The 26459-nt window shown below is 43.7% G+C and overlaps 1 protein-coding gene across 1 annotated transcript in view; it reads left to right on the forward strand.

Moving 5' to 3' along the window:
* Window positions 1-22476, forward strand: part of ldlrad2 (low density lipoprotein receptor class A domain containing 2) — a 96187-nt gene extending 73711 nt beyond the window's left edge. Inside the window, exons 4-5 of the mRNA XM_075460752.1 lie at window positions 3550-3690; window positions 22175-22476. Coding sequence (XP_075316867.1) covers window positions 3550-3690; window positions 22175-22476 — 443 coding nt within the window. The remainder of the gene's footprint in view (window positions 1-3549; window positions 3691-22174) is intronic.
* The last annotated feature ends 3983 nt before the right edge of the window (window positions 22477-26459 follow it).

The raw sequence follows: 26459 nt of genomic DNA on the forward strand, positions 1-26459 counted from the left end.
TGTCGTGTGCCTCAACTCTCCTGTGAGTCTGCTGCCTACCTGCTTCTGTCCGCTCCCCAGGTGATCCTCAATAAACTGAACTTTATCATTTACTTCACCCGTTTCTGTGTCTCCTCTCCAGGGTCCACACTTCAACAAGTCGTGACACTGGTAAATTCTAGATTTCCTAGATGCTCAAACATTTCCAATCCAATCCAATCCAATTTTATTTATAAAGCACTTTACAACAACATCAGTTGACCAAAGTGCTGTACAAAAAGAAATAAAATAAAAAATAAAAACAAAGAAATTTAAAAGAATAAAATACAAGAATAAATTAAAAGGCACAAAACAGCAATATAATTCAAAACAATAATAATACTAAAAATAGCAATTTCACATTTCAACATCTCACATCGTGTCAAAAGCCAGGGAGAAGAGATGCGTTTTAAGATGAGATTTAAAAACAGACAGAGAGGAAGCCTTTCTGACGTGGAGAGGCAGATTGTTCCACAGGTTAGGAGCCGCCACAGCAAAAGCACGGTCACCTCTGAGCTTGCGCTTTGTTTTTGGTACACTCAGGAGCAGCTGATCAGCTGACCTGAGAGAGCGGGAGGGTTTATAGGGCTGTAGCAGCTCTGAGAGGTAGGCTGGTGCGAGACCATTGAGGGATTTAAAAGCAAATAAAAGAATTTTAAAACTGCTCCTAAAATGTACGGGCAGCCAGTGAAGTGAGGCTAAAATGGGGGAAATGTGCTCATATTTACGTGTGCCAGTTAAAAGACGTGCGGCAGCATTTTGCACCATCTGAAGACAGGCGATGGAGGACCCACTAACCCCCACTTAAAGAGCATTACAGTAATCCAGCCTAGTAGTTAAAAAGGCGTGGATTACTGTTTCAAAGTGTTGCTTTGAAATTTCTCTAATAATTCTCTTTAAAAAAACAATATGAGGACAATGCAGTTCAAAGAAGATAATAACGTTTTGTACTTGTAAATTTTGGTTTGTTTTGTGGCATAATCATCCCTCTGGATCCACTGTCATTGAACAATGTATTTTTCTCTCTGACTTGTCAAAGGACATGCCAAACAAAATACTGTATAAAAAGAAAAGAATTTCAAGTGTGAAACACAAGTGACTAAAGCCGCATTTGGACTGTAGGAACCTTTGGCAGTTCTAATAACCTTTTAATCCGCGGGGCCGTTTTCTCCCGCATTCGGACATACAGGAACTCTGGACCATCTCCCTCAGTTCCTATAACCATTTCAGCTCCTTCTCCTCAGCTGGGTCTTTTCAGGGTTCTAAAGAACACATCTGACGGAGGTGTTTGGTGGTCGGTAGCTCCGCCTCTTGTCATGCTGTCAGGCTGAAATGTTTCCTCATACGACACGGACACAACCTTGGCGTGTTTAATAAGTTAAACCTCCACGTGGTCTACTGAATCATCTGGCAGTGGTGGGGAGGTGAACCCGGCTTTTCTGGAGTGGTGTGACGATTGCTGGAGTGAACCCAGGTGTCCTCTGCTGTGGAAAAGCAGGTCAGCCATCAGCCATCAGGACAGACAGGAAAAAAGGAAACATATACACAGCCATAACCTATATGGAAACAAAACAAAACAAAACCCCCAGTCCACAACAGACTGAGATTCTTCAAATCTTGCCCCCCCCCGAAAGGTATGAAAGGTACTACCTCCAGTAGGGGTCCCTAGGCAAGACCCCTTTACACTACCTGCCGACCTGAGAAATGAGTGTAAGTCGCTTTGGATAAAAGTGTCTGCCAAATACATAAACATAAATATAATTTTCATATAAATACTGACAATAAAGACACAAAAGCTACACTATCCGCATTATAGTCAGTGATCCTAGCAGGAGAATGCAGATGCAATGAAAGAGAGGTGGATCAGAAGAGTGTGAAGTGAGGAGAGAGAACACTTATCATTGTTCATTTGAAAATGCTATCATATTTAAGATTAACATCAAGATCAGATTTATTGTCATGCATACATGCATACACATGAAATTTCTCCTCCGCTTTTAACCCACCCAGGTTGACACCTGTTGAACACTCATGCACATGCACATAGAGACAGATGCCATACACTGGAAGGGTGGGCAGCCATTCACAGCGTCCGGGGAACATGGGGGTACGGTGACGAGGAGTTGGACTGACACCCCTCCAGCTGTCAGTTTCACCAATCTTTTTGAGTGGCGAGAGTGGGAATCGAACCTCCCGGTTGTTGGACGACCCACTCTAACCATTGTGCCGCGGCCGCCACCTTCTCTGATGGCTAAATTGTTGTAACACTTCAGTTGTTCATGTTGAAGGTATCTCTGCTCCTTCATGTGGTTTTTCCCTTCAGAGAGAGAGAGCAGCAAAGCTGAGCAGCAGACAGGGTGCTGTATGTCAGGGCCAAATCAGGTAGCTATTAAGTTTAGAATCATTTAGAATATTCAAGGCATCTGTGTAACCATCAGTATTGTTAAAACGTGTTAGGAGAACAGAACAGTGGAGTGAGATGCTGCAGGTTATGGAAATATGACAGAAAGCTCTTCAGGGAAAGATTACTGAAATAGTTTCAACTAAGTTGGGCTATTTTGTGTCTATTCAGCCATTTTTTTTTAATATTCTCCTCTTGAATTCTTTGCTTTTTTCTTTTCTTTTTCTTGAAAAGAAGTGAGTTCACATGATGTAGAAATGTCGTATGATTGGTTTGATTCAAAACAATCTAATATTCCTACATTGAAAAACTAATTCAAGGGTTTTGAATGACAATCCTGAAATTAAATTGAATGAATATATTTTTCTAATGGCTACAGATGTGAGCATAAACCCATCCACTTAATTTTATTGTGCAGTTTTAAGTCCACATGTATTTTAATTTGGCAGAAACTTGCATCTGAAGATAGTATCAGAATGAAAATGTTGTCATTGAGCTGTAATATTTTCTGCAGAATGTGTTAAAAAAAATAGAATCCAGACTCTGTGGATGCTGCAAGTGATGAAGCGGTTTCTATTGTTTAAGTGCACTGTGCTCATCTGTGTTTCTCAACATTAGCCAAGAGATGGTATATGGAAATTTGATTTTATTAAAAATAGGACCCTAAGCTCCCCTCCATGTCAAGTATCTTACCAAGTTTGCTCCCTCATTTTCCAACATAATCAGGCGCCCATGGGTACAAGTACTGGACTGTGCCCAACAGACAATGGGTGGAGAATTCCGAAATGAAAAATGAGCATTTGGAAGAAGAAACAAACACTTCATCACATGGTGCCAGAACATCTCAAGCCAGAGCATCTTTTAAATGTTGTGAAATAAAACGGAAACAATACAAAGTGGAACTGTCCCGACTGTGTTGCAGGTCAGAAAGTATCTGCATATTAATAAATGAAAGGAACACAAAATATGTTTGGTTTGCAGTTACGTAGTCAAACTAAATGTAGGAATTACTGTATTTGTTTGTTGTGTTTTTTGCTTTTCGGTGCTGTTCCAACATGTTCTGATTTGTGGTTGTATTTTAAAATACCATTCCATCATGTAATAATTGACCCAAATGTGTCCCTCATCAGCAGGCCAGCTTTTACCTCCTGAGCCTCGGCCCAGAATTGCAACTCCTCTTCCACCCTCCTGGAATGTACCAACTGTGCCTGTTCTAACACATATGAACTGTGGCGTGCCAGACAATGCTCCCAGCCCAAAGTCCGTAACAGGTGAGTGGGACAATAGATAAAGATTTATGTGTTTAACGGTCAGGAAGACTACTCTCTGAGTAAGGATAACTTACTGTGTAATGCTCCTTCTCTGCAGCCGAGCGGTTGTAAACAGTTTAACTCGGTGGACACGCCTAATGAAAGAGCTAAACGTTTCACCAAATAAAGCCTGTCAGCTTGTGATTGCTTTTAAGACTGAACCAAGTCTGACCTATTCTACTCTTCCGTCTGATCCTCTGAGAGTCGGAGAAGGGGCACACCTTTGAGTTGTGACATTTGGGGGGGTTACCATTCAATTTACACAACATGCCAACAACAAGAAGAAAAGAAGAACAAAACAACAGAAAACTGGAGCATGCATATCTACCCCTGAGTGCCTCCATGTATGAAAGTTCCTCATTCAATGAGCCGTTCAGTTTTACTTCCCTCGGCCTCCTCTGCTAAGCCTCGACCTCTGAGCCAACAACTTGCTCGATCAATGAGACCACCTCTTCTCCTCACTCTCGATGCTACATTGAACACCGTGTGGTGTGTTAATATAGCATTATCAGCATGTCTTCAATAAAGATGTAAAAATGTATCTAGGTGCAATTGTTTATTGAGAGAAATGCATACAAAATGTTTAAATGCAGTAATTAACAGTACACATGCAGTTGTGCACGTTTTGCTGTGTCCACTTGGTCTGTTACTGTTGATGATGATGATGATGATGATGATGATGATGACCCCTGCAAACAGCCTGCTGTCAGGGCAGGTGTTTCAGTAGAGGTGAGAGAAGGGTCACTTTGCGTAAACTAACAGATATTTTGGTATTCATCATTTAAATAAGAGCATAATTGTTATGGTTTGGAGGTGGAGGCGAAGAAGGAGGACCCAGATGCAGATACAGGACAGGGGCCAGGGGGAATCTTAAGTCCGTTTATTTAGGAACAAAAAATCACAGCAATGCTGGAGTAGCAAAAAACTAAACTAGAAAAAAACAAAAACCTATGAAGAAACAAAATCATACAGAACATGATGAGGCGCAGGAACGAGACAGACGGGGAAACCCATGGCTATATTGATGGAGTATCTGACCAAGAATGAAGAGAATCGGGAGATGAAATACTATGAGAAGGTACAGCTGAGGATAATTCACACAGGTGAAGGTAGTTCAGCTGACGACTGGCAGGAGGGAACTGAGGAGAGGTGAGGAAACGGCAAGGCTAAACTAAGTGGAGACTAACATAGACGAAACAGAATCGTGACAATAATATGTCACCTTAAAGTCATGCCACAGACTCAATTGGATTGAGGTTTGGGTTTGATGAGGCAAATCCATCACATCGAGTGCTGCTTTGTCAGTATGCTTAAGATCACTGTCCTACCAGAGTTTTCCTCAGGAATTTTTCTGTATTTGGCACCGTCCAACCATCATTCCCGAAGTTCTGACAAGACACTTCCGCAGTCCCAGCTGATGAAAAACATCCCCACAGCACGCTGCCACCACCATGCTTCACTGTAGGGGTGATGAGAGCTGATGTAGCGTTTTCCTTGATGGCCAAAAAGACCAGAGGACCTTCTTCCATATAATCAGGGGCTGTTTCAAATGAAGTCTAAATGTGCTTTCTCATTTTTTATGTAAGCAGGGGCTTTTTCAGGCTACTCTTGTGTAAAGCTTATAGTGGTCCTATTCAATTCAATTCAATTCAATTCAGTTTTGTTTATATAGCAAATTACTACAAATGTCATCTCAAGGCACTTAAATAATAAAGTCCAATTCAAGCCAATTTGAATTAAATTCATTCCATCCATCCATCATCTTCCGCTTCTCCGGGGATCGGGTCGCAGGGGCAGCAGCTTGAGCAGAGAAACCCAGACGTCCCTGTCCCTGGCCACTTCCTCCAGCTCTTCTGGGGGGACCCCGAGGCGTTCCCAGGCCAGCCGAGAAACATAGTCTCTCCAACGTCTCCTGGGTCTTCCCCGGGGCCTCCTCCCAGTGGGACGGGCCCGGAACACCTCACCAGGGAGGCGTCCAGGAGGCATCCTCACCAGATGCCCGAGCCACCTCATCTGACTCCTCTCGATGCGGAGGAGCAGCGGTTCTACTCCGAGCCCCTCCCGGATGACCGAGCTTCTCACCCTATCTCTAAGGGAGAGCCCAGACACCCTGCGGAGGAAACTCATTTCGGCCGCTTGTATTCGCGATCTCGTTCTCTCGGTCACTAACCACAGCTCGTGACCATAGGTGAGGGTAGGAACATAGATTGACCGGTAAATCGAGAGCTTCGCCTTCTGGCTCAGCTCCTTCTTCACCACGACGGGCCGGTGCAGAGCCGCATCACTGCAGACGCCGCACCGATCCGTCTGTCAATCTCCTGCTCCATTCATCCCTCACTCGTGAACAAGACCCCGAGATACTTAAACTCCTCCACTTGGGGAAGGATCTCATTACCGACCCGGAGAGGGCATTCCACCCTTTCCCGGCCGAGGACCATGGTCTCAGATTTGGAGGTGCTGATTCTCATCCCAGCCGCTTCACACTCAGCTGCGAACCGCTCCAGTGAGAGCTGAAGGTCACGGCCCGACGACGCCAACAGAACCGCATCGTCCGCAAAAAGCAGAGACCCGATTCTGAGGTCGCCAAAATGGAGCCCCTCAACGCCCTGGCTGGAAATTCTGTCCATAAAAATTATGAACAGAATCGGTGACAAAGGGCAGCCCTGACGGAGTCCAACCCTCACAGGAAACATGTCCGACTTACTGCCGGCAATGCGGACCAAACTCTGACACCGGTCATACAGAGACCGAACAGCCCATATCAAGGGGTCCGGCACTCCATACTCCCGGAGCACCCCCCACAAGAGTCCCCGAGGGACACGGTCGAACGCCTTCTCCAAGTCCACAAAACACATGTAGACCGGTTGGGTGAACTCCCATGCACCCTCCAGGATCCTGCCGAGGGTATAGAGCTGGTCCACTGTTCCACGGCCAGGACGAAAACCACACTGCACCTTCTGAATCCGAGATTCGATTATCCAGCGGATCCTCCTCTCCAGTACCCCCGAATAGACCTTACCAGGAAGGCTGAGGAGTGTGATCCCCCTATAGTTGGAACACACCCTCCGGTCCCCCTTTTTAAAGAGGGGGACTACCACCCCGATCTGCCAGTCCAGAGGCACTGCCCCCGATGTCCACGCAATGCTGCAGAGGCGTGTCAACCAAGACCGCCCTACAACATCCAGAGCCTAGAGGAACTCAGGACGGACCTCATCCACCCCCGGGGCCTTGCCACCGAGGAGTTTTTTAACCACCTCGGCAACCTTGGCCCCAGAAATGGGAGGCCCCACGTCCGAGCTCCCCAACTCTGCTTCCTCATCGGAAGGCGTGTCGGTAGGATTGAGGAGACCCTCGAAGTATTCCCCCCACCGACTCACGACGTCCCTAGTTGAAGTCAGCAGAGCCCCGCCCTCACCATACACGGTGTTGACGGTGCACCGCTTCCCCCCCTGAGCCGCCGGATGGTGGACCAGAAACTCCTCAAGGCCGTCCGGAAATCATTCTCCATGGCCTCCGCAAACTCCTCCCAAGCCCGAGTTTTTGCCTCAGCAACCGTCGAGGCCGCGTTCCGCTTGGCCTGTCGGTACCCATCAGCTGCTTCCAGAGTCCCACTGGCCAAAAAGGCCCGATAGGACTCCTTCTTCAGCTTGACGGCTTCCCTCACCACTGGTGTCCACCAGCGGGTTCGGGGGTTGCCGCCACGACAGGCACCAACCACCTTACGGCCGCAGCTCCGGTCGGCCGCCTCAACAATGGGAGGCACGGAACATGGCCTATTCGGGCTCAATGTCCCCCACCTCCCCCGGGACATGGTTGAAGCTCTGCCGAAGGTGGGAGTTGAAACTCCTCCTTACAGGGGATTCCGCCAGCCGTTCCCAGCAGACCCTCACAATACATTTGGGGCTGCCAGGTCTGACTGGCTTCCTCCCCCACCAGCGGAGCCAACTCACCACCAGGTGGTGATCAGTTGACAGCTCCGCCCCTCTCTTCACCCGAGTGTCCAGGACATACGGCCGCAAGTCCGACGATACGACCACAAAGTCGATCATCGAGCTGCGGCCTAGGGTGTCCTGGTGCCAAGTGCACATATGGACACCCTTATGCCTGACCATGGTGTTCGTTATGGACAGTCCGTGGCGAGCACAATTCAATTCAATTCAATTCATTTTTATTTATATAGCGCCAAATACAACAAATGTCATCTCAAGGCAAGTAGATAATAAAGTCCAATTCAAGCCAATTGGAATTCAATTAAGTGTAATCATAATTATTCATAAAATAATCCAATTCGTTCATATAGAGCCAATTCAAAAACAATTTCCTAGCACAGAAGTCCAATAACAAAACACCACTCTGTGATTCAGATCGGGGGGGCCGTTCCTCCCAATCACACCCTTCCAGGTCTCACTGTCATTGCCCACGTGAGCATTGAAGTCCCCCAGCAGAACGAGGGAGTCTCCCGGGGGAGCACTCTCCAGTGCCTCCTCCAGGGACTCCAAAAAGGGTGGGTACTCTGAACTGCTGTTTGGTGCATAAGCACAAACAACAGTCAGGACCCGTCCCCCCACCCGAAGGCGCAGGGAGGCTACCCTCTCGTCCACCGGGGTAAACCCCAATGTACAGGCGCACAGCCGGGGGGCAATAAGTATGCCCACACCTGCTCTACGCCTCTCACCACGGGCAACTCCAGAGTGGAAGAGAGTCCAACCCCTCTCGAGGAGGCTGGTTCCGGAGCCCAAGACATGCGTCGAGGTGAGTCCGACTATATCTAGCCGGAACCGCTCAGCCTCTAGTCCCGTAGCTGCTTCCACACATTCTTACAGAACTCTCCCTCTTTCCCCAAAGTTCTGCCAATCTCTGTGCACCAGTTTTGGGAGTTTACGTGCTCCCTGTGCTGTTTCACTGCAGTTTCGTACAGGTGCTGTACAAACGCACCTCCTCACTGAGCCTGGTCTCACATTGGTCCATCCGGTCTGTCGTTGGTGGCGCCGCCAAGTTACAAAAATCGACTGGTGCACAACAACGCGCTGCGCCGTCTTTTCAAGGGAAGCGCCAGGCCTGAAACGTCATTTTGACGTCACGGTCCGCCACCGCCGTGACAGACGCGTCAACTATAACTCCGGCTTTAGCCTGCTTAACCTCCTTTTCTATCTGCCAGGAGACCGCTCCAACCACACAGGACCGTGGAAGGATGGGTTCAGGTTCCTTGGCAACAGCCTCGGGATCAAAGAGTCGTGACAGGGCGTCGGGCTTGACATTCCGGGACCCCGGCCTGTAGGAGAGAGAAGATGAAAATCGGTTAAAAAAAAGTGCCCACTTGGCCTGGCGAGAATTGAGTCTTTGGCTTTACTGATATATTCCAAGTTCTTGTGGTCCGTCCAGACAATGAACGGCTGACTGGCCCCTTCCAACCAGTGGCGCCACTTCTCCAGTGCCACCTTCACAGCGAGGAGCTCACGGTTGCTAACGTTATAATTTCTTTCCGCCGAGTACAGCCCCCGATCCCCTCATTGGAGGCGTCCACCTCCACCACAAATTGTCGCTGTGGATCGGGCATGGTGAGGATAGGAGCCGCGGTGAAGCGTCACTTGAGGCTCTGGAACGCCGACTCTGCCTCTGTGGACCAATGGAAGGGCACCTTGGGGGAAGTGAGAGCATGGAGCGAAAAGGTATTACCAGGTACTCGTAGTGACCGCTTGGAGTGTTAAATCCCGTTTTCCACTCATCCCCTTCCCTGATTCTAACCAGATGGTAGGCATTGCGGAGATCTAACTTGGTGAACACCTTAGCTTGCTGAAGCTGGTCAAAAACACACGACATGAGAGGCAGGGGATATCTGTTCTTTACAGTGATGGCGTTCAGCGGGCTATAATCAATACATGGTCTTAATGACCCGTCCTTCTTCCCCACAAAAAAGAACCCTGCGCCAGCTGGAGAAGAGGAGGGACGGATGAGCCCCGCTTTCAGGGAGGTCTGAATGTAGTCTTTCATGGCCTCTCTCTCAGGGCCAGAAACAGAGTACAGACGACCCTTAGGGATGGTGGAGCCGGGGATTAAGTCTATAGCGCAGTCATATGGTCAGTGTGGCGGGAGGGATGTCGCTTTGGATTTGCTGAACACTTCTTTGACGTGGTGATAGCAGGGAGGCACAGAGCTCAGGTCCGGGTAATCGGAGTCTGCGTTGGGGTCAACAGAAACAAGATTAATTATTCTGCCGTCCTCCCCCTGAGTTGGGGTGCTTATACATCGCCCAGCACAATCTTTTCCCCACCCCAATATAGACCCAGTCTTCCAATTAACATGAGGGTTGTGGCAGAGCAGCCATGGAAATCCCAAAATCAATGAATGTGTAGGCGCCTTAAATACATAAAATCTCAGGCGCTCTGTATGTCCGTTGATATGAAGTTCGAGAGGCTCTGTGATGTGAGTAATACTGAAGAGTCTTTGACCATTGATAGCTCTGGCCTGGATGGGCTTGCTTAAAAGTTCAGTTCTGAGCCCGATCTTCTCCGCTAACCCCCAGTCCATCATGCTTTCATCTGCCCCTGAGTCTATGAGAGCTCCAAGTACTGTGGTGAATGCGTGGTGCGTTACCTTAACAGGTGAAAGTTTTCGTGAACCGGGGATAGCAGCCGTGAAGCGACTCACCACCGAAGTCCTCTTAGTCGGACATTCTACGACTCGGTGACCTGTCTCCCCGCAGTAAAAACAAAGGCCCTCCTGCTGCCGTCGCCGTCTCTCCTCCGGTGTGAGTCGAGCTGTACCGAGTTGCATCGGCTCCTCCACTTCGGTGGTCTTAGCGGTCTTAGCGATAAGGTCGGTCAAGGCCTGGACCTGATTAGCTAAAGCGGTCAAATGCAAGGCCATGGCCGACTGGAAACCCTCTTGTCTGCTGAGGCGGGAATCCTGGTCCTGCAGAACCGCTGCTACCTGCTGAGTCTCTGCTGAGTCCATTCTGGCCAGTGTGTACTGACAAGGACCAATGAATGGAAGGACTCAGATGCAGAGGGTCACGTAATTCAGACAGGCTTTATTATGAAACAAACAAAGGAGCTATGAAAATTACTCCAGAACAAAAAGGGAAACTAAAACGACTATGAAAAGTTACAACAAAAATTCGCTCCAGATGGAGGAAGAAGACGACCTGAAAGAAAAGCTAAACTGAAAATCTCTCCTTAAAAACTGGAGGCTATATTCTAAGGCTAAGGGCTATGAACCAAAAACACTCCAAACAAAAGGCTGGAGGCAATAACAACGAGCTTCAACAATTGCGGTCAATTTCTGTGACTGTGAGCTATGGAAAAGGCCTGGCATGAACGAAGGATCGAAACACACTGGCAACAAGACAAAGGGAGATGCAGACTATAAGACACATGAGGGTAATGGGAAACAGGTGGACACAATCAGGAAACAGGGAAGACACTCCAACGGGTGACACATGAGGAAGGGCAAGTGACCTGAAATGAGAGGAGAGTTACTCTTAAAAATAAAACCGTAAATCACAAGACAAAAACAACCCCAAAATAAAACCACCTCACCGCGGTGTGACAAGTTTCTTATTGCTAACTGAGCATTAACTGTTCATTTACATGTAAGCATGAATTTTAACAGTATTTGACAATTATTTTAAAATACAGTAAGATACTGTAGTTATCCACCGTAAATGTACAGCAATTCATTACAAATACTGTTTTATGCTGTTAATTTACAGTTATCTACTGGTATTGTTAAATGACTGATTTAACTGTTAATTTACATGTGAGGGATGAATATTTAACAGTATTTTACAATTATTATAAAATACAATAGGATACTGTTGTAAATCCACCGTGAATATACAGCAGTTCGTTACAGTGCAATAATAAAGAATTACAGTCGTCCAATCTTGAAGTAACAAATGCATGGATCAGTTTTTCCTGATTTTAACAATATTACGAAGATGAAAGAAGGCAGTCCTAGAAACCTGTTTTATATGTGAGTCAAATGATAAATTCTGGTCAAAAATAACTCCAAGGTTCCTCACTGTAGAACTAGAAGCCAAGGAAATACCATCTAGAGTAACTATATAGCTAGACAGTTTCTCCCTGAAGCGTTCAGGTCCAAAGATAACGACTTCAGTTTTGTCTGAATTTAGAAGCAGACAGTTCTGAGTCATCCAGGTCTTTATGTCTTTAAGACATGCTTGTAGTCTGACCAACCTATTGGGTTCATCTGGTTTCATAGATAAGTACAATTGGGTTTCATCAGCATAGCAATGGAAATTTATGCCACGCTGTCTAATAATGTTACCTAATGGAAGCATGTATAAAGTGAAAAGAATCGGTCCAAGCACAGAACCCTGAGGAACTCCATGACTTACTCTGGTGTGTGAGGAAGATACTTCATTTACAAGAACAAACTGAAATCTATCAGATAAATATGACTTAAACCAGCCTAATGCAGTTCCTTTAATCCCAATAACATGTTCAAGTCTCTGTAATAAGATACTGTGATCGACCGTTTCAAATGCAGCACTGAGATCCAACAGGACAAGCACAGACACAAGTCCACTATCAGAGGCTAAGAGGAGATCATTGGTAATTCAATTCAATTCAATTCATTTTTATTTATATAGCGCCAAATACAACAAATGTCATCTCAAGGCACTTAGATAGTAAGTCCAATTCAAGCCAATTGGAATTCAATTAATTAATAATAATCATAATTCATAAAATAATCCAATTCGTTCATATAGAGCCAATTCAAAAACAATTTCCTAGCTAAGAAAACCAACAGATTGCACTGAAAACTTTTTGTTTTTCGGTCCAATCTCCCGGCCTGAGCGTGCCTGAGGCGACTGTGGAGAGAAACGACTCCCTTTTAACAGGAAGAAACCTCTGGCAGAACCAGACTCAGGAAGGGTGGCCATCCGCCTCGACCAGCTGGGGTTTGAGAAGACAGAAAGGGGGGGAGGAGGGGGGGAAGGGGGCCGCGGCGGCACTGTAACACCATTCAAAGGATATCTCTTGGAACAGGGAAACACAAGTTAATGACCACAATAATATCACATATACACAAAGAGAGTAAAGTGAGGAAAGGTGTGACAGATGAGGCCCCCCAGCAGTCTAGGCCTATAGCAGCTTAACTATGGGATGTTTCAGGATTACCTGAGCCATCCCTATTCAAGGTAAACACAAGAAACTTGTGCTAACGAAAAAATAAATAAATAAATAAATAAAGGACCAGACTCAGTGAGTAATTCCCTATACTCCCTATATAGATCTGCTCCTCACACCGCAACAACCATCTTTTTACAGCCACAAGCTACCTCAGCCTCTCACCAACTGCACACCAGTCACAGCGGGGTGGGGATGCAAACCCTGGTTCGGGTAGGGGGAGAAATAAAAGAGGTAAGATAAGCGGGAATGGGATTCAAACCCTGGTTCGGGTAGGGGGTAATGAAAGTATAGAAGGTGCCAGAGGTGGAGGCAGGACAAGACACACTAGCAGATTCAGCAGACAAATTCACCTAAACAGTCCTATAATCACTAAAAATACCAGCAAAAACAAAGCCATACAACTCACTCTCACCAACTGCACACCAGTCACAGCGGGGTGGGGATGCAAACCCTGGTTCGGGTAGGGGGAGAAATAAAAGAGGTAAGATAGGCGGGAATGGGATTCAAACCCTGGTTCGGGTAGGGGGTAATGAAAGTATAGAGGGTGCCAGAGGTGGAGGCAGGACAAAACACACTAGCAGACACACTATCAGATTCAACAGACCTAACTATAAGCTTTATAAAAAAGGAAAGTTTTAAGCCTGGTCTTAAAAGTGGAAAGGGTGTCTGCTTCCCGGACATTTACTGGCAGCTTATTCCACAATAGAGGGGCCTGATAACTGAAGGCTCTGCCTCCCATTCTACTTTTAGAAACTCTGGGAACCTCAAGTAAACCTGCAGTTTGGGAACGAAGTGCTCTGTTAGGAAAATATCTTACAATGAGATCTTTAAGATATGATGGAGCTCGGTCATTAAGAGCTTTATATGTAAGAAGAAGAATCTTAAATTCTATTCTGAATTTAACAGGGAGCCAATGAAGAGAAGCTAAAACTGGAGAAATATGATCTCTCCTGTTAGTTCTCATCAGAACTCTGGCTGCAGCATTTTGGATCAACTGAAGGCTTTTCAGAGAATATGTGGGACAGCCCAATAATAAAGAATTACAGTAATCCAATCTTGAAGTAACAAATGCATGGACTAGTTTTTCTGCATCACTCTGAGACAAGATGTTCCTGATTTTAACAATATTACGAAGGTGAAAGAAGGCAGTCCTAGAAACCTGTTTTATATGCGAGTCAAATGATAAATTCTGGTCAAAAATAACTCCAAGGTTCCTCACTGTAGAACTAGAAGCCAAGGAAATACCATCTAGAGTAACTATATAGCTAGACAATTTCTCCCTGAAGCGCTCAGGTCCAAAGATAACGACTTCAGTTTTGTCTGAATTTAGAAGCAGACAGTTCTGAGTCATCCAGGTCTTTATGTCTGTAAGACATGCTTGTAGTCTGACCAACCTATTGGGTTCATCTGGTTTTATAGATAAGTACAGCTGAGTATCATCAGCATAGCAATGGAAATTTATGCCATGCTGTCTAATAATGTTACCTAATGGAAGCATGTATAAAGTGAAAAGAATCGGTCCAAGCACAGAACCCTGGGGAACTCCATGACTTACTCTGGTGTGTGAGGAAGATTCTTCATTTACAAGAACAAACTGAAATCTATCAGATAAATATGACTTAAACCAGCCTAATGCAGTTCCTTTAATCCCAATAACATGTTCAAGTCTCTGTAATAAGATACTGTGATCGACCGTATCAAATGCAGCACTGAGATCCAACAGGACAAGCACAGACACAAGTCCGCTATCAGAGGCTAAGAGGAGATCATTGGTAACTTTCAGCAGTGCAGTTTCTGTGCTATGATGCACTCTGAATCCTGACTGAAACTCTTCAAACAGATTATTTCTGTGTAAATGATCACAAAGCTGAGCTGCAACTATTTTTTCAAGAACTTTAGACATAAAAGGGAGATTGGATATAGGTCTATAATGAGCCAACACTTCTGAATCAAGAGTAGGTTTTTTAAGTAAAGGTTTAATTACAGCAACCTTAAAAGTCTGAGGTACATATCCTGTCAACAAAGACAGATTGATCAAATCCAATATGGAAGTGTCAATTAATGGGAAAACCTCCTTGAACAGTCTGGTTGGGATTGGGTCTAAAACACAAGTTGATGGTTTAGAAGAGACTATTGCTGTTGTTAGTTCAGAGAGATCAACTGGGCAGAAGCCGTCTAAATATAAATCAGGTTCTAAAGATACTTCTAAAGCTGCTGTACTTGGTGATACATCACTGATAATAGTGGAAAGGACTCCATCAATCTTCTCTCTGATAGAAACAATTTTATTAATAAAGAAGCTCATGAAATCATCACTGCTGAGAGTTAAAGGAATAACTGGCTCAGCAGAGCTCGGACTCTTAGTCAGACTGGCTACAGTGCTGAAGAGAAACCTGGGATTATTCTTATTCTCTTCTATCAATGATGAATAATAAGCAGTTCTAGCTTTACGAAGGGCTTTCTTATACGTTATTAAACTATCTTTCCAGACTAACTGAGACTCTTCTAAATTAGAGGAACACCACTGTCTCTCCAGCTTTCTTGCAGTCTGCTTTAAAGCACGCAGCTGTGAATTATACCAAGGAGCCAACCTCTTCTGACTGATTACCTTCCTTTTCAGAGGGGCAACATTGTCCAGTGCTGTACACATTGAAACTATAGTGCTGTCAACAAGAGAGTCAAGTGCTGCTGGAGTAAAGTTTAGGTAGTCGTCCTCTGTCATATCTGCACATGGCAGTGAAGAAAAGGATGATGGAATTAAATTCTTTAAATCTGGTTACAGCATCCTCTGATAGACACCTTCTATATGTACATTTCTTCTCAGAAACTGTATAGTCAAGTAATGTAAACTCAAAGGTTATCAGAAAATGGTCAGATAAGACAGGGTTATGAGGGAACACTGTTAACTGTTCACTCTCAATGCCATAAGTCAGAACAAGATCAAAGGTGTGATTAAGGCAGTGAGTCGGTCCGTGAACACTCTGAGAAAATCCAATAGAGTCTAATATAGAATTAAAGTTCATGTTTAGGCTGTCATTTTCAACATCTACATGAATATTAAAGTCACCCACTACAATGACTTTATCTGTACTCAGCACTAACTGGGATAAAAACTCTGAGAATTCAGACAGGAACTCAGAATAAGGGCCAGGTGGACGATACACAACAACAAACACAAGAGGTTTCTGTGATTTCCACTTTGCGTGGGAAAAACTGAGAATCAGAGATTCAAAAGAGCTCAAACTAATCTTGGGTCTGGGACTGATGAGTAACCCTGATCTGAAAATAGCTGCCACTCCTCCTCCTCTGCCTGTGGTTCGAGGAACGTGAACATTTAAACAGTCAGAGGGAGTTGCTTCATTAATGCTAACATGATCCTCCTGCTGCAGCCAGGTTTCTGTAAGACAAAATATATCAATATGATGATCACAAATCAACTCATTCACTAACAGAGACTTCGAAAGGAGAGATCTGATATTCAGCAAACCACATTTAATAGTTTGATGTTTTTGTTCAGTTAAAGTTTTTGTTTTAATAATTTCTTTTTGCACAAGAGGATTTGCTCCTTTTGTGTTAATTGATTGGGTGGGTAGCAGCAGGTGGGAAGCTGCAGAGAAGTGTGTAAGACTACAACTCTGCATCCTGCTCTGAGCCCTGGGTTGTCATGTTTTAGGGTGGCAAATAAATTCATCCATATTTCTAGAAATGAGAGCCGCTCCTTCCAAAGTGGGATGGATGCCGTCTCTCCTCATCAGACCAGGTTTTCTCCAGAAAGATTGCCAGTTATCTATGTAGCCCACGCTGTTTGCTGGACACCATCTAGACAACCAGCGATTGTAGGACGACATGCGGCTAAACATGTCATCACGGTAACTTTCAGCAGTGCAGTTTCTGTGCTATGATGCACTCTGAATCCTGACTGAAACTCTTCAAACAGATTATTTCTGTGTAAATGATCACAAAGCTGAGCTGCAACTATTTTTTTAGACATAAAAGGGAGATTGGATACAGGTCTATAATTAGCTAACACTTCTGAATCAAGAGTAGGTTTTTAATGTAAAGGTTAAATTACTACCACCAGTCTCTTTCGAGGAGCTTACCTTACATTTGGTCTCTGTTGCCTCTGATTAATGCCCTTGTTGCCCCTTGTTTGTGAGGCAGGTTTGTTGTGGCGCTATATTTTTTTTCCATTTTGTAATAATGGATTTCATGGTGCTCCATAGGACTTTTAAATTGTCATAATCAAATAAAATATTTATACATATGCAGACGACACTTTTAGCTTTTTACATTTCACCTAGCCAAATTTGACTATTTTGTAGGTGCATTATAGAATTCCATACAACTCAAAAAATAGGAAAAACCATAAGGGTAGTGAGAAATTTTTGCAAGTCACTGTATGACAGAACTGTAACCCTTTCTCAGTGTTCTGTCTAACCTGGAAGGAATGAGTGAGAACTTCTCTGAGGATGATGAGCTTGACTCTCAGAGAATAGCAGGTGTATCATTTTTGTCCAATGATGTGTGCTTGAAATAAACACTGACTGTATCTGTACTGGGCACGGCGTTTCTCTAATTCAAAACAACTTTGTGAATTGTAATGTATGTATATATTGATTGTAGATTTATTATGAATTACTTTCACTACTTTATTAATTACTTAATTAATTTAGTTATCTAGACATCTCTTTGTGAATAGACCACCGATGCAAATGCTTGAGCAAAAATCACAGGATTTATTTATGAAGAAAATATGCAAATTAGACCAACGTGCAGACTTTAATTATTCACAACATTACCACTGTTGCTTGATTTACAAACAAAGTCATTAAAAATGCGACCGGTGTTGTGGAAAGCTGGCATACATTTACTTGTGAAGGAAGAAAATATCAAGCCCTAAATTATTAAACGATAGCTTGATAATTCTCCCTGAATGTGGAACACACTGTATGTATTTTAAAGAATTAATTCCATCATCCTTTTCTTCACTGCCATGTGCAGATATGACAGAGGACGACTACCTAAACTTTACTCCAGCAACACTTGACTCTCTTGTTGACAGCACTATAGTTTCAATGCGTACAGCACTGGACAATGTTGCCCCTCTGAAAAGGAAGGTAATCAGTCAGAAGAGGCTGGCTCCTTGGTATAATTCACAGCTGCGTGCTTTAAAGCAGACTGCAAGAAAGCTGGAGAGACAGTGGCGTTCCTCTAATTTAGAAGAGTCTCAGTTAGTCTGGAAAGATAGTTTAACAATGTATAAGAAAGCCCTTCGTAAAGCTAGAACTGCTTATTATTCATCATTGATAGAAGAGAATAAGAATAATCCCAGGTTTCTTTTCAGCACTGTAGCCAGTCTGACTAAGAGTCCGAGCTCTGCTGAGCCAGTTATTCCTTTAACTCTCAGCAGTGATGATTTCATGAGCTTCTTTATTAATAAAATTGTTTCTATCAGAGAGAAGATTGATGGAGTCCTTCCCACTATTATCAGTGATGTACCATCAAGTACAGCAGCTTTAGAAGTATCTTTAGAACCTGATTTGTATTTAGACGGCTTCTGCCCAGTTGATCTCTCTGAACTAACAACAGCAATAGTCTCTTCTAAACCATCAACTTGTGTTTTAGACCCAATCCCAACCAGACTGTTCAAGGAGGTTTTCCCATTAATTGACACTTCCATATTGGATTTGATCAATCTGTCTTTGTTGACAGGATATGTACCTCAGACTTTTAAGGTTGCTGTAATTAAACCTTTACTTAAAAAACCTACTCTTGATTCAGAAGTGTTAGCTCATTATAGACCTATATCCAATCTCCCTTTTATGTCTAAAGTTCTTGAAAAAATAGTTGTAGCTCAGCTTTGTGATCACTTACACAGAAATAATCTGTTTGAAGAGTTTCAGTCAGGATTCAGAGTGCATCATAGCACAGAAACTGCACTGCTGAAAGTTACCAATGATCTCCTCTTAGCCTCTGATAGCGGACTTGTGTCTGTGCTTGTCCTGTTGGATCTCAGTGCTGCATTTGATACGGTCGATCACAGTATCTTATTACACAGACTTGAACATGTTATTGGGATTAAAGGAACTGCATTAGGCTGGTTTAAATCATATTTATCTGATAGATTTCAGTTTGTTCTTGTAAATGAAGAATCTTCCTCACACACCAGAGTAAGTCATGGAGTTCCTCAGGGTTCTGTGCTTGGACCGATTCTTTTCACTTTATACATGCTTCCATTAGGTAACATTATTAGACAGCATGGCATAAATTTCCATTGCTATGCTGATGATACTCAGCTGTACTTATCTATAAAACCAGATGAACCCAATAGGTTGGTCAGACTACAAGCATGTCTTAAAGACATAAAGACCTGGATGACTCAGAACTGTCTGCTTCTAAATTCAGACAAAACTGAAGTCGTTATCTTTGGACCTGAGCGTTTCAGGGAGAAATTGTCTAGCTATATAGTTACTCTAGATGGTATTTCCTTGGCTTCTAGTTCTACAGTGAGGAACCTTGGAGTTATTTTTGACCAGAACTTATCATTTGACTCGCTTGGCTCTCGGTGGAAGAGGTCGCATTTCTCTCTGCTCCTCCCTCCCTTTTTTGCCCTGCTCAGCCTGTCTGTGTCTGTGTCTTTTGAGCATCTTTTTACATATCAGACGAAGCCAAATTAACATGGATTTGGTCAGCTGGGGTCTTAATGCTATTGATCAAATTTTTTCAACCGCGAAGATGACGAAAGGACAAGCGTCTTGCCCCGACGGGACTTTCTTCGCTGGATACACGGAGGATGCATGGGGGAAGTGGCGCACCGTGTGTTTGGCGATGCTGGCTGTCGAGGACGCGGAAGACGTCTACATATTTGGATTTATGATACTCGGGTTCCTGCTGTTTGGAGTTGGAGGATACCTGGTATTTTGTGAAATTAAGAGATCGTGGAAAGCGTTTGATGGGGTCACAAGGGCAATCAACGCTCAGACTGAGATGCTACGGGAGCAGAATCGGAAACTGGATGTGATCCTTGCGCAGGTTCGCAGGCTGGCTGAGATTCCTGGACTCAGAAGAGAAGTGGATTGACCTGGGAGAATGGTTGATTGATCGCTTGGACCGGGCGGAAAGGGTCCACATCCCACAATTCGGCTGAATTCGGGACTTCGCCATGAGATACCAGCAATGGACAGAAAGACAGAGAGCGCAATCAGTTGTCTGTCTGACCTAAATTAAATTAATTGTTATTCCAATCTGGTGCCCCATACTGGCCTTGTAGCCAGCTGCATAATCATTGTCCACGTTTGTTATGATAACATGAGGCTCACTCCCATGTGCTCCCCCTCCCTTCTTGCACTCCTGTGAGATTTGTTGTGGAACTGGCTGACATATTCCAACTTGTCAAGGACAATTGCCTGATCCAACATTCTGTGCAGACTTATTGAACAAACACTCATGCATACACATACATGCTCATTTATAACACATGCAATTCCTCACCTCTTCACTGTCCCATTGCTTAAGGTGTTGTTTTGTGTTTATGTTGCTTTTTTTCTGTGCTGAGGTTTTTTGAGATCTCAGACCGTATCCTAATAAGGGTACAGTGTGAAGTATGATTTTTTTTCCCTCCCCTCACCCAATGTTGTTCCCCTTCCTTCTTATCTGGCGGCGCCTGCACAGTGGGCTGCGATGCCTGGTCACACTCTCTCTCCCTGTTTGTTTTCTGTGTTGTCTGTCTGGACCGAAACTGGAATTTCCCCTCGGGGATTAATAAAGTATAATTGATTGATTGATTGATTGATTGATTGATTGATATAAAACAGATTTCTAGGACTGCCTTCTTTCATCTTCGTAATATTGTTAAAATCAGGAACATCTTGTCTCAGAGTGATGCAGAAAAACTAATTCATGCATTTGTTACTTCAAGATTGGACTACTGTAATTCTTTATTATTGGGCTGTCCCACATATTCTCTGAAAAGCCTTCAGTTGATCCAAAATGCTGCAGCCAGAGTTTTGATGAGAACTAACAGGAGAGATCATATTTCTCCAGTTTTAGCTTCTCTCCATTGGCTCCCTGTTAAATTCAGAATAGAATTTAAGATTCTTCTCCTTACATATAAAGCTCTTAATGACCGAGCTCCATCATATCTTAAAGATCTCATTGTAAGATATTTTCCTAACAGATCACTTCGTTCCGAAACTGCAGGTTTACTTGAGGTTCCCAGAGTTTCTAAAAGTAGAATGGGAGGCAGAGCCTTCAGTTATCAGGCCCCTCTCTTGTGGAATAAGCTGCCAGTAAATGTCCGGGATGCAGACACCCTTTCCACTTTTAAGACCAGGCTTAAAACTTTCCTTTTCTTGTTCTGCCTCCACCTCTGGCACCCTCTATACTTTCATTACCCCCTACCCGAACCAGGGTTTGAATCCCATTCCCGCTTATCTTACCTCTTTTATTTCTCCCCCTACCCGAACCAGGGTTTGCATCCCCACCCCGCTGTGACTGGTGTGCAGTTGGTGAGAGGCTGAGGTAGTTTGTGGCTGTAAAAAGATGGTTGTTGCAGATCTATATAGGGAGTATAGGGAATTACTCACTGAGTCTGGTCCTTTATTTATTTATTTTTTCGTTAGCACAAGTTTCTTGTGTTTACCTTGAATAGGGATGGCTCAGGTAATCCTGAAACATCCCATAGTTAAGCTGCTATAGGCCTAGACTGCTGGGGGGCCTCATCTGTCACACCTTTCCTCACTTTACTCTCTTTATGTATATGTGATATTATTGTGGTCATTAACTCGTGTTTCCCTGTTCCAACAGATATCCTTTGAATGGTGTTACAGTGCCGCCGCCGCCGCGGCCCCCCCCACCCTCCCCCTCCCCCCCTTTCTGTCTTCTCAAACCCCAGCTGGTCGAGGCGGATGGCCACCCTTCCTGGTTCTGGTTCTGCCAGAGGTTTCTTCCTGTTAAAAGGGAGTCGTTTCTCTCCACAGTCGCCTCAGGCACGCTCAGGCCGGGAGATTGGACCGAAAAACATAAAGTTTTCAGTGTAATCTGTTGGTTTTCTTAGCTAGGAAATTGTTTTTGAATTGGCTCTATATGAACGAATTGGATTATTTTATGAATTATGATTATTATTAATTAATTGAATTCCAATTGGCTTGAATTGGACTTACTATCTAAGTGCCTTGAGATGACATTTGTTGTATTTGGCGCTATATAAATAAAAATGAATTGAATTGAATTGAATGTCTGTGGTATTTAAATATGTCCTGTGTTTGTTTTGCCTTTCTTAACTTCAGACGTGCCATCCTCCGTGTTCCCTTTGGTTTTCTACATCATCCTGGGTGCGGTGGCAGGAGGCATGTTACTCTGTTGGTGCTGCTGGTCCCCTGGCTGGTTTTTGTGGCGTGTCAGCATCTGTCGCTTCTTACCCTGCTGCAACTCACCCTGTGCCTCTTGCCATTTCTGTGCTCGCAGCTGCGCCCATAGCAAGGAACATCGATTGGCAAAAGTCACCCCACACACAGCAGTCAACAGGACGTCAATGGGCACAGCTGGCATTAACGGCACTGAGGAGAATGTTACAACAGCAGCCGTGTAAAGAAGAGTCACTGCCCAGCTGAACACTTTTGCTATTTTGTGATGTGGGTACATTATGTTGATGCTATGACCATTGATGGGCATGAGCAAAAGTGCTTGTAGTGGAAATAGAAAAGATGTGGTCCAGTATGTGATGCTGATATTGGCTAAAAGCAGTGGTGTCTGGAGAAGTGGGTGTACTCTTAGTTTCAGCACAATATTATTATTTTATTTGAATCAATGTCCAGCAAAGGTAGATGTCCCAGTCCACTGACATGCAACATATACGAATGTTATATGTGAGGTTGTTTCACCTTTTTTGGGTGCAACCAAAAATGGGCAAGTGAAAGTAAGGATCATTGGAAAATTTAACATTTTAACAGAGGTGCAGATTTTACAATAAATACTGGCCCACAGGCTATAGGGAGACACAAGTTCATAATCATACATTTGAGTCAACTACTTGTTATTCATGTGTCCATCCACTGGATTCTTTCCTTGAAAGTCTATGGGACAACAGTCTGTAAATAGTCTATTGGAACAGTAAATGAGCTGGTCATTTGTAATTCACCATGTCTCATGCCTAAACTTAATCAACCAACGAAAGCAAAAAGCACCACCAAGTGAAAGGCTGAGAAGAGCTGGTCATGCCTTCCCCGTTCTAAAATATTTGACATGCAGCTCACCACCACATGTGATGGACATGATATGGGATTTAGAAGTGGTTGAACTCAAAGCTGACTGAAATAAGAAATCAAAAATGTGTTTTTGTTAAAAGCAGGGTAAATTCTGGCTGCATTTTGTTTCTAAGTTTGAATGTGAAAGGGTTCTTTAAATAATGATTTGACCATTTTTGTTCACAGTTAACCTGTTTTGAAGATGTCTCGAACATGATATGATGGCAGTGCCTTCTGTTTTAAAAAGACTGTGAAGTTGTCATGTGACCTGTTCATTCTTATAAACACAGTGTTTTTACAGTTGCAGAAGCTAACGCTTTAGTCCAGCAGTGAGCATATGTTTCCTGTCTGGACACATGCTGATGACACAGCCCCGGAGTCATTCAGCTGGTCACAACAGCTGTTCTCCCATAGAGAAAATTCCTCTGATTTTGCCTTCTCATACCAGTAGTTTTCTTTAGTTGCTCCTATTAACCAAAAATTATTCAGTGTCTTTAAGTCTCTATGGGAAAAATGTTGTGTTTATATATGAAATTCTAAACTACTGAAAAAATGATGAGTAGTCCACACTTATATAGCACCTTTAAACCTTGTATCGGTTCCAGGAAGAGTTTTACAATGTGTTTTTCATTAATCAAACAGTCACACACCTCTTTGTATTATGTATTTTCACTCTGTATTCATTATGCAGTACTTTTTCTCTACAGTCACGCACTACTTCAGCATATCAGGTGTTGTAAAAATGTTCTTAATTGAGTCTGTATTAGAGTAGAACAGTTAAGTTGTCTTTTGTGTATTAATTTCTTGCAAGAAAGGTCTGCCAGTCATACAGAAAGCAGGCAGTCTGCAGAGTGGGCGACTGAGGCTGCAGCTGCAGGGAGTCTTTGTACACATGAGCTGTGCAACTTAACTCAGCGTTGCCATCAAAAGTCCTTTACTTGTTAGCATGAGAAGAGGCTTTGCTCACACAGTGTTCTTTATTGAGCTGAGATCATCACTAACAGAGCAAGTTGACCGAATAACAGAAAACGAAAACGAAACGAGGGTTTTTTTGAAAACGGGTACGAAAATTATTGCGGCCATACGGCAACGCTGCTGTAAAGACAGGTCCAGACGAAAACGATGAAAAACGATGAAACGATGCAGTACACACGAAACACATCTAGGTGCGCTGTAAGCCACCCCCACCGGTTACACCAGAACAATAGAAGAAGCAATGCGCATGCGTGTACGCCCCTACTTCTACCAGCGCGAAGCTCACGTTGTTCCTTCAACAGCCGCTGTAGTTAGCCGTGTCTGCAGCAGTGCTGCTATCAATGTTGTGGGGTCCATGATGATCGCTGTCTGTCCTTGTTGTGTTGTCTTCTTCTTCCGGATTTTGAATGGAAGCCGCTTTTTGTTCTGATCACTGACGTATGTGTATACGTCACTGCGTTAGCCATGTGGCTGTGACGCAGATGTAAACAAATCCGTTTTCGCTGTAACAATGGAAACAAAACGACGCCGTTCTCAAAACTTCCCACTCTGGAACCCGTTCTCAAAAACTATCGTTTTGGGGTAGTGGGAACGCCGGCTCCGTGTGGCCGCGACAGCCAAACGATAAGCAAAAGTATCGTTTACAGTGAAAAACGTTTTCGTGTAGCCGTAGCCTTAATTAGCAAGCTGAGGAATGAAATAACTTTATTTTCAGAGAATGGTCATCATCTGAGTCTGATGTGATGGCTTGAATGAGGTTGGGTGGTTTGAGAGATCAAAATGAGATATGTGGAGATAAAGATAAAAAAGGACCCCAGAGAACCGGTCCTCTGCAGCGTCCATGATATTCTATTGTCGATCCCACCATGGTGACATTAGAACTCGCTAGCACATTGCTGTCATCTGCCTCTGACTGAGCAGTACCACCTCTTATATTGCTACAAGTCACTAACTGGAAAGAAGAGTTTACCAGCACTTAACTCTCAAGTAGGAGTCTTTACCACCCCTCTCACTAATTGGTCTTCTTTAGGTGCACTGCTGAAGAGAAGTCATCTGTTGTCTCAGGAACCTTCTCACAAGGGCTGGCATGGTACCAGATGGCTCTCAAAGCAACCTTTAGTGCTGTGCGATATGGACAAAATTTTATATCCCGATATAGGTCATTTCATATCCCGGTAACAGTATATATTCCGATATAGTGTTTTTTCTTAAAATATATACAGTATATACATATAAAATTAATGGCAATTTCTCTTCTCTTTATATACAAAACACAATACAAATACAGGGCTCTCAAGTCTCACGCAATGAGCGTGAAACACGCATTTCAACAAGTTCACACGCCACACATGCCATTTCTCACGCTGAGAAATTATCAACTTCGTCGCACAGAAATTCTAATGGCCTATACTATAAACGAGTCAATGGCAGGTTACTGTGCGGTGTGTGCTCGTACAGCTCAGAAAATAGCTCTGGTACAGCTGTCTTGATTTACCAACCAATCGGCAAATCACAAAATAGAATTTCTCAGGCAATCAGAAAACAGAATTTCTTGTTGCCGGGTGAGGTCTGAAATAGTTTTCAGCTGCAAGCACGCGTTCCATAACCTATTATGCTCTGAATGCGTGCAGAAGTTGTAGACGAGCTGGAGGTGGAAGAGAACCGTCAGGATCATCAGCAGGTCATATCTTCATTTATTTTAATATTTTATTAGTTACTATAGTTTTCCTACTCTTTGTAAAAGACCAATACCTGCCGATTAAAGTGTTCGTTGGAGTAGTAGACCTAAATATTCAGCACACACCCTTTGACATGAGCAACTTAATGAAAAATGAAAAATATGTAGGAGTGTAATTAGGCTTCCGTGGTGACTGGTATGAGCAGATTCCCAATAAGGCTATCTACAATTGCCAAACTGGTATTAGTTCTGCCACACTGAAATGCTGATGCAGAGAGGGTTTTTTCCATGGTGGGGCTCAATAAAACCAAGACCAGGAACACTTTGGCTCTGAATGGAACTCTGTCATCCATCATGACTGTGAAAATGGCTGACATTGAGCCACAGTGCTTTAAATGGGAGCCCCCAATATCAGTCATCAAGCATCAAAATCTGCCACAAACACTTACAACAACACTCATAAAAAAATTTTGTTTGTTAAGACTTTGCATACCTAAAACAATTCATTTTAAAATATAGCAGAATTTAGTGTAAAAGTGAAGATTTGTGATTTTGGTATAAATATAACAATTTCTTTGTTCTTTAAAGGGGAACTCCGGGGCATTTGAAGCGCAATCCCATTGCTAGAGGTTGTCAAATACTGACAGTAGGACACGGACAGGTGCAAATCGGCGC

The sequence above is a fragment of the Odontesthes bonariensis genome, chromosome 3 (assembly GCF_027942865.1).
Source record: "Odontesthes bonariensis isolate fOdoBon6 chromosome 3, fOdoBon6.hap1, whole genome shotgun sequence".
Classification (NCBI taxonomy): Eukaryota; Metazoa; Chordata; class Actinopteri; order Atheriniformes; family Atherinopsidae; genus Odontesthes; species Odontesthes bonariensis.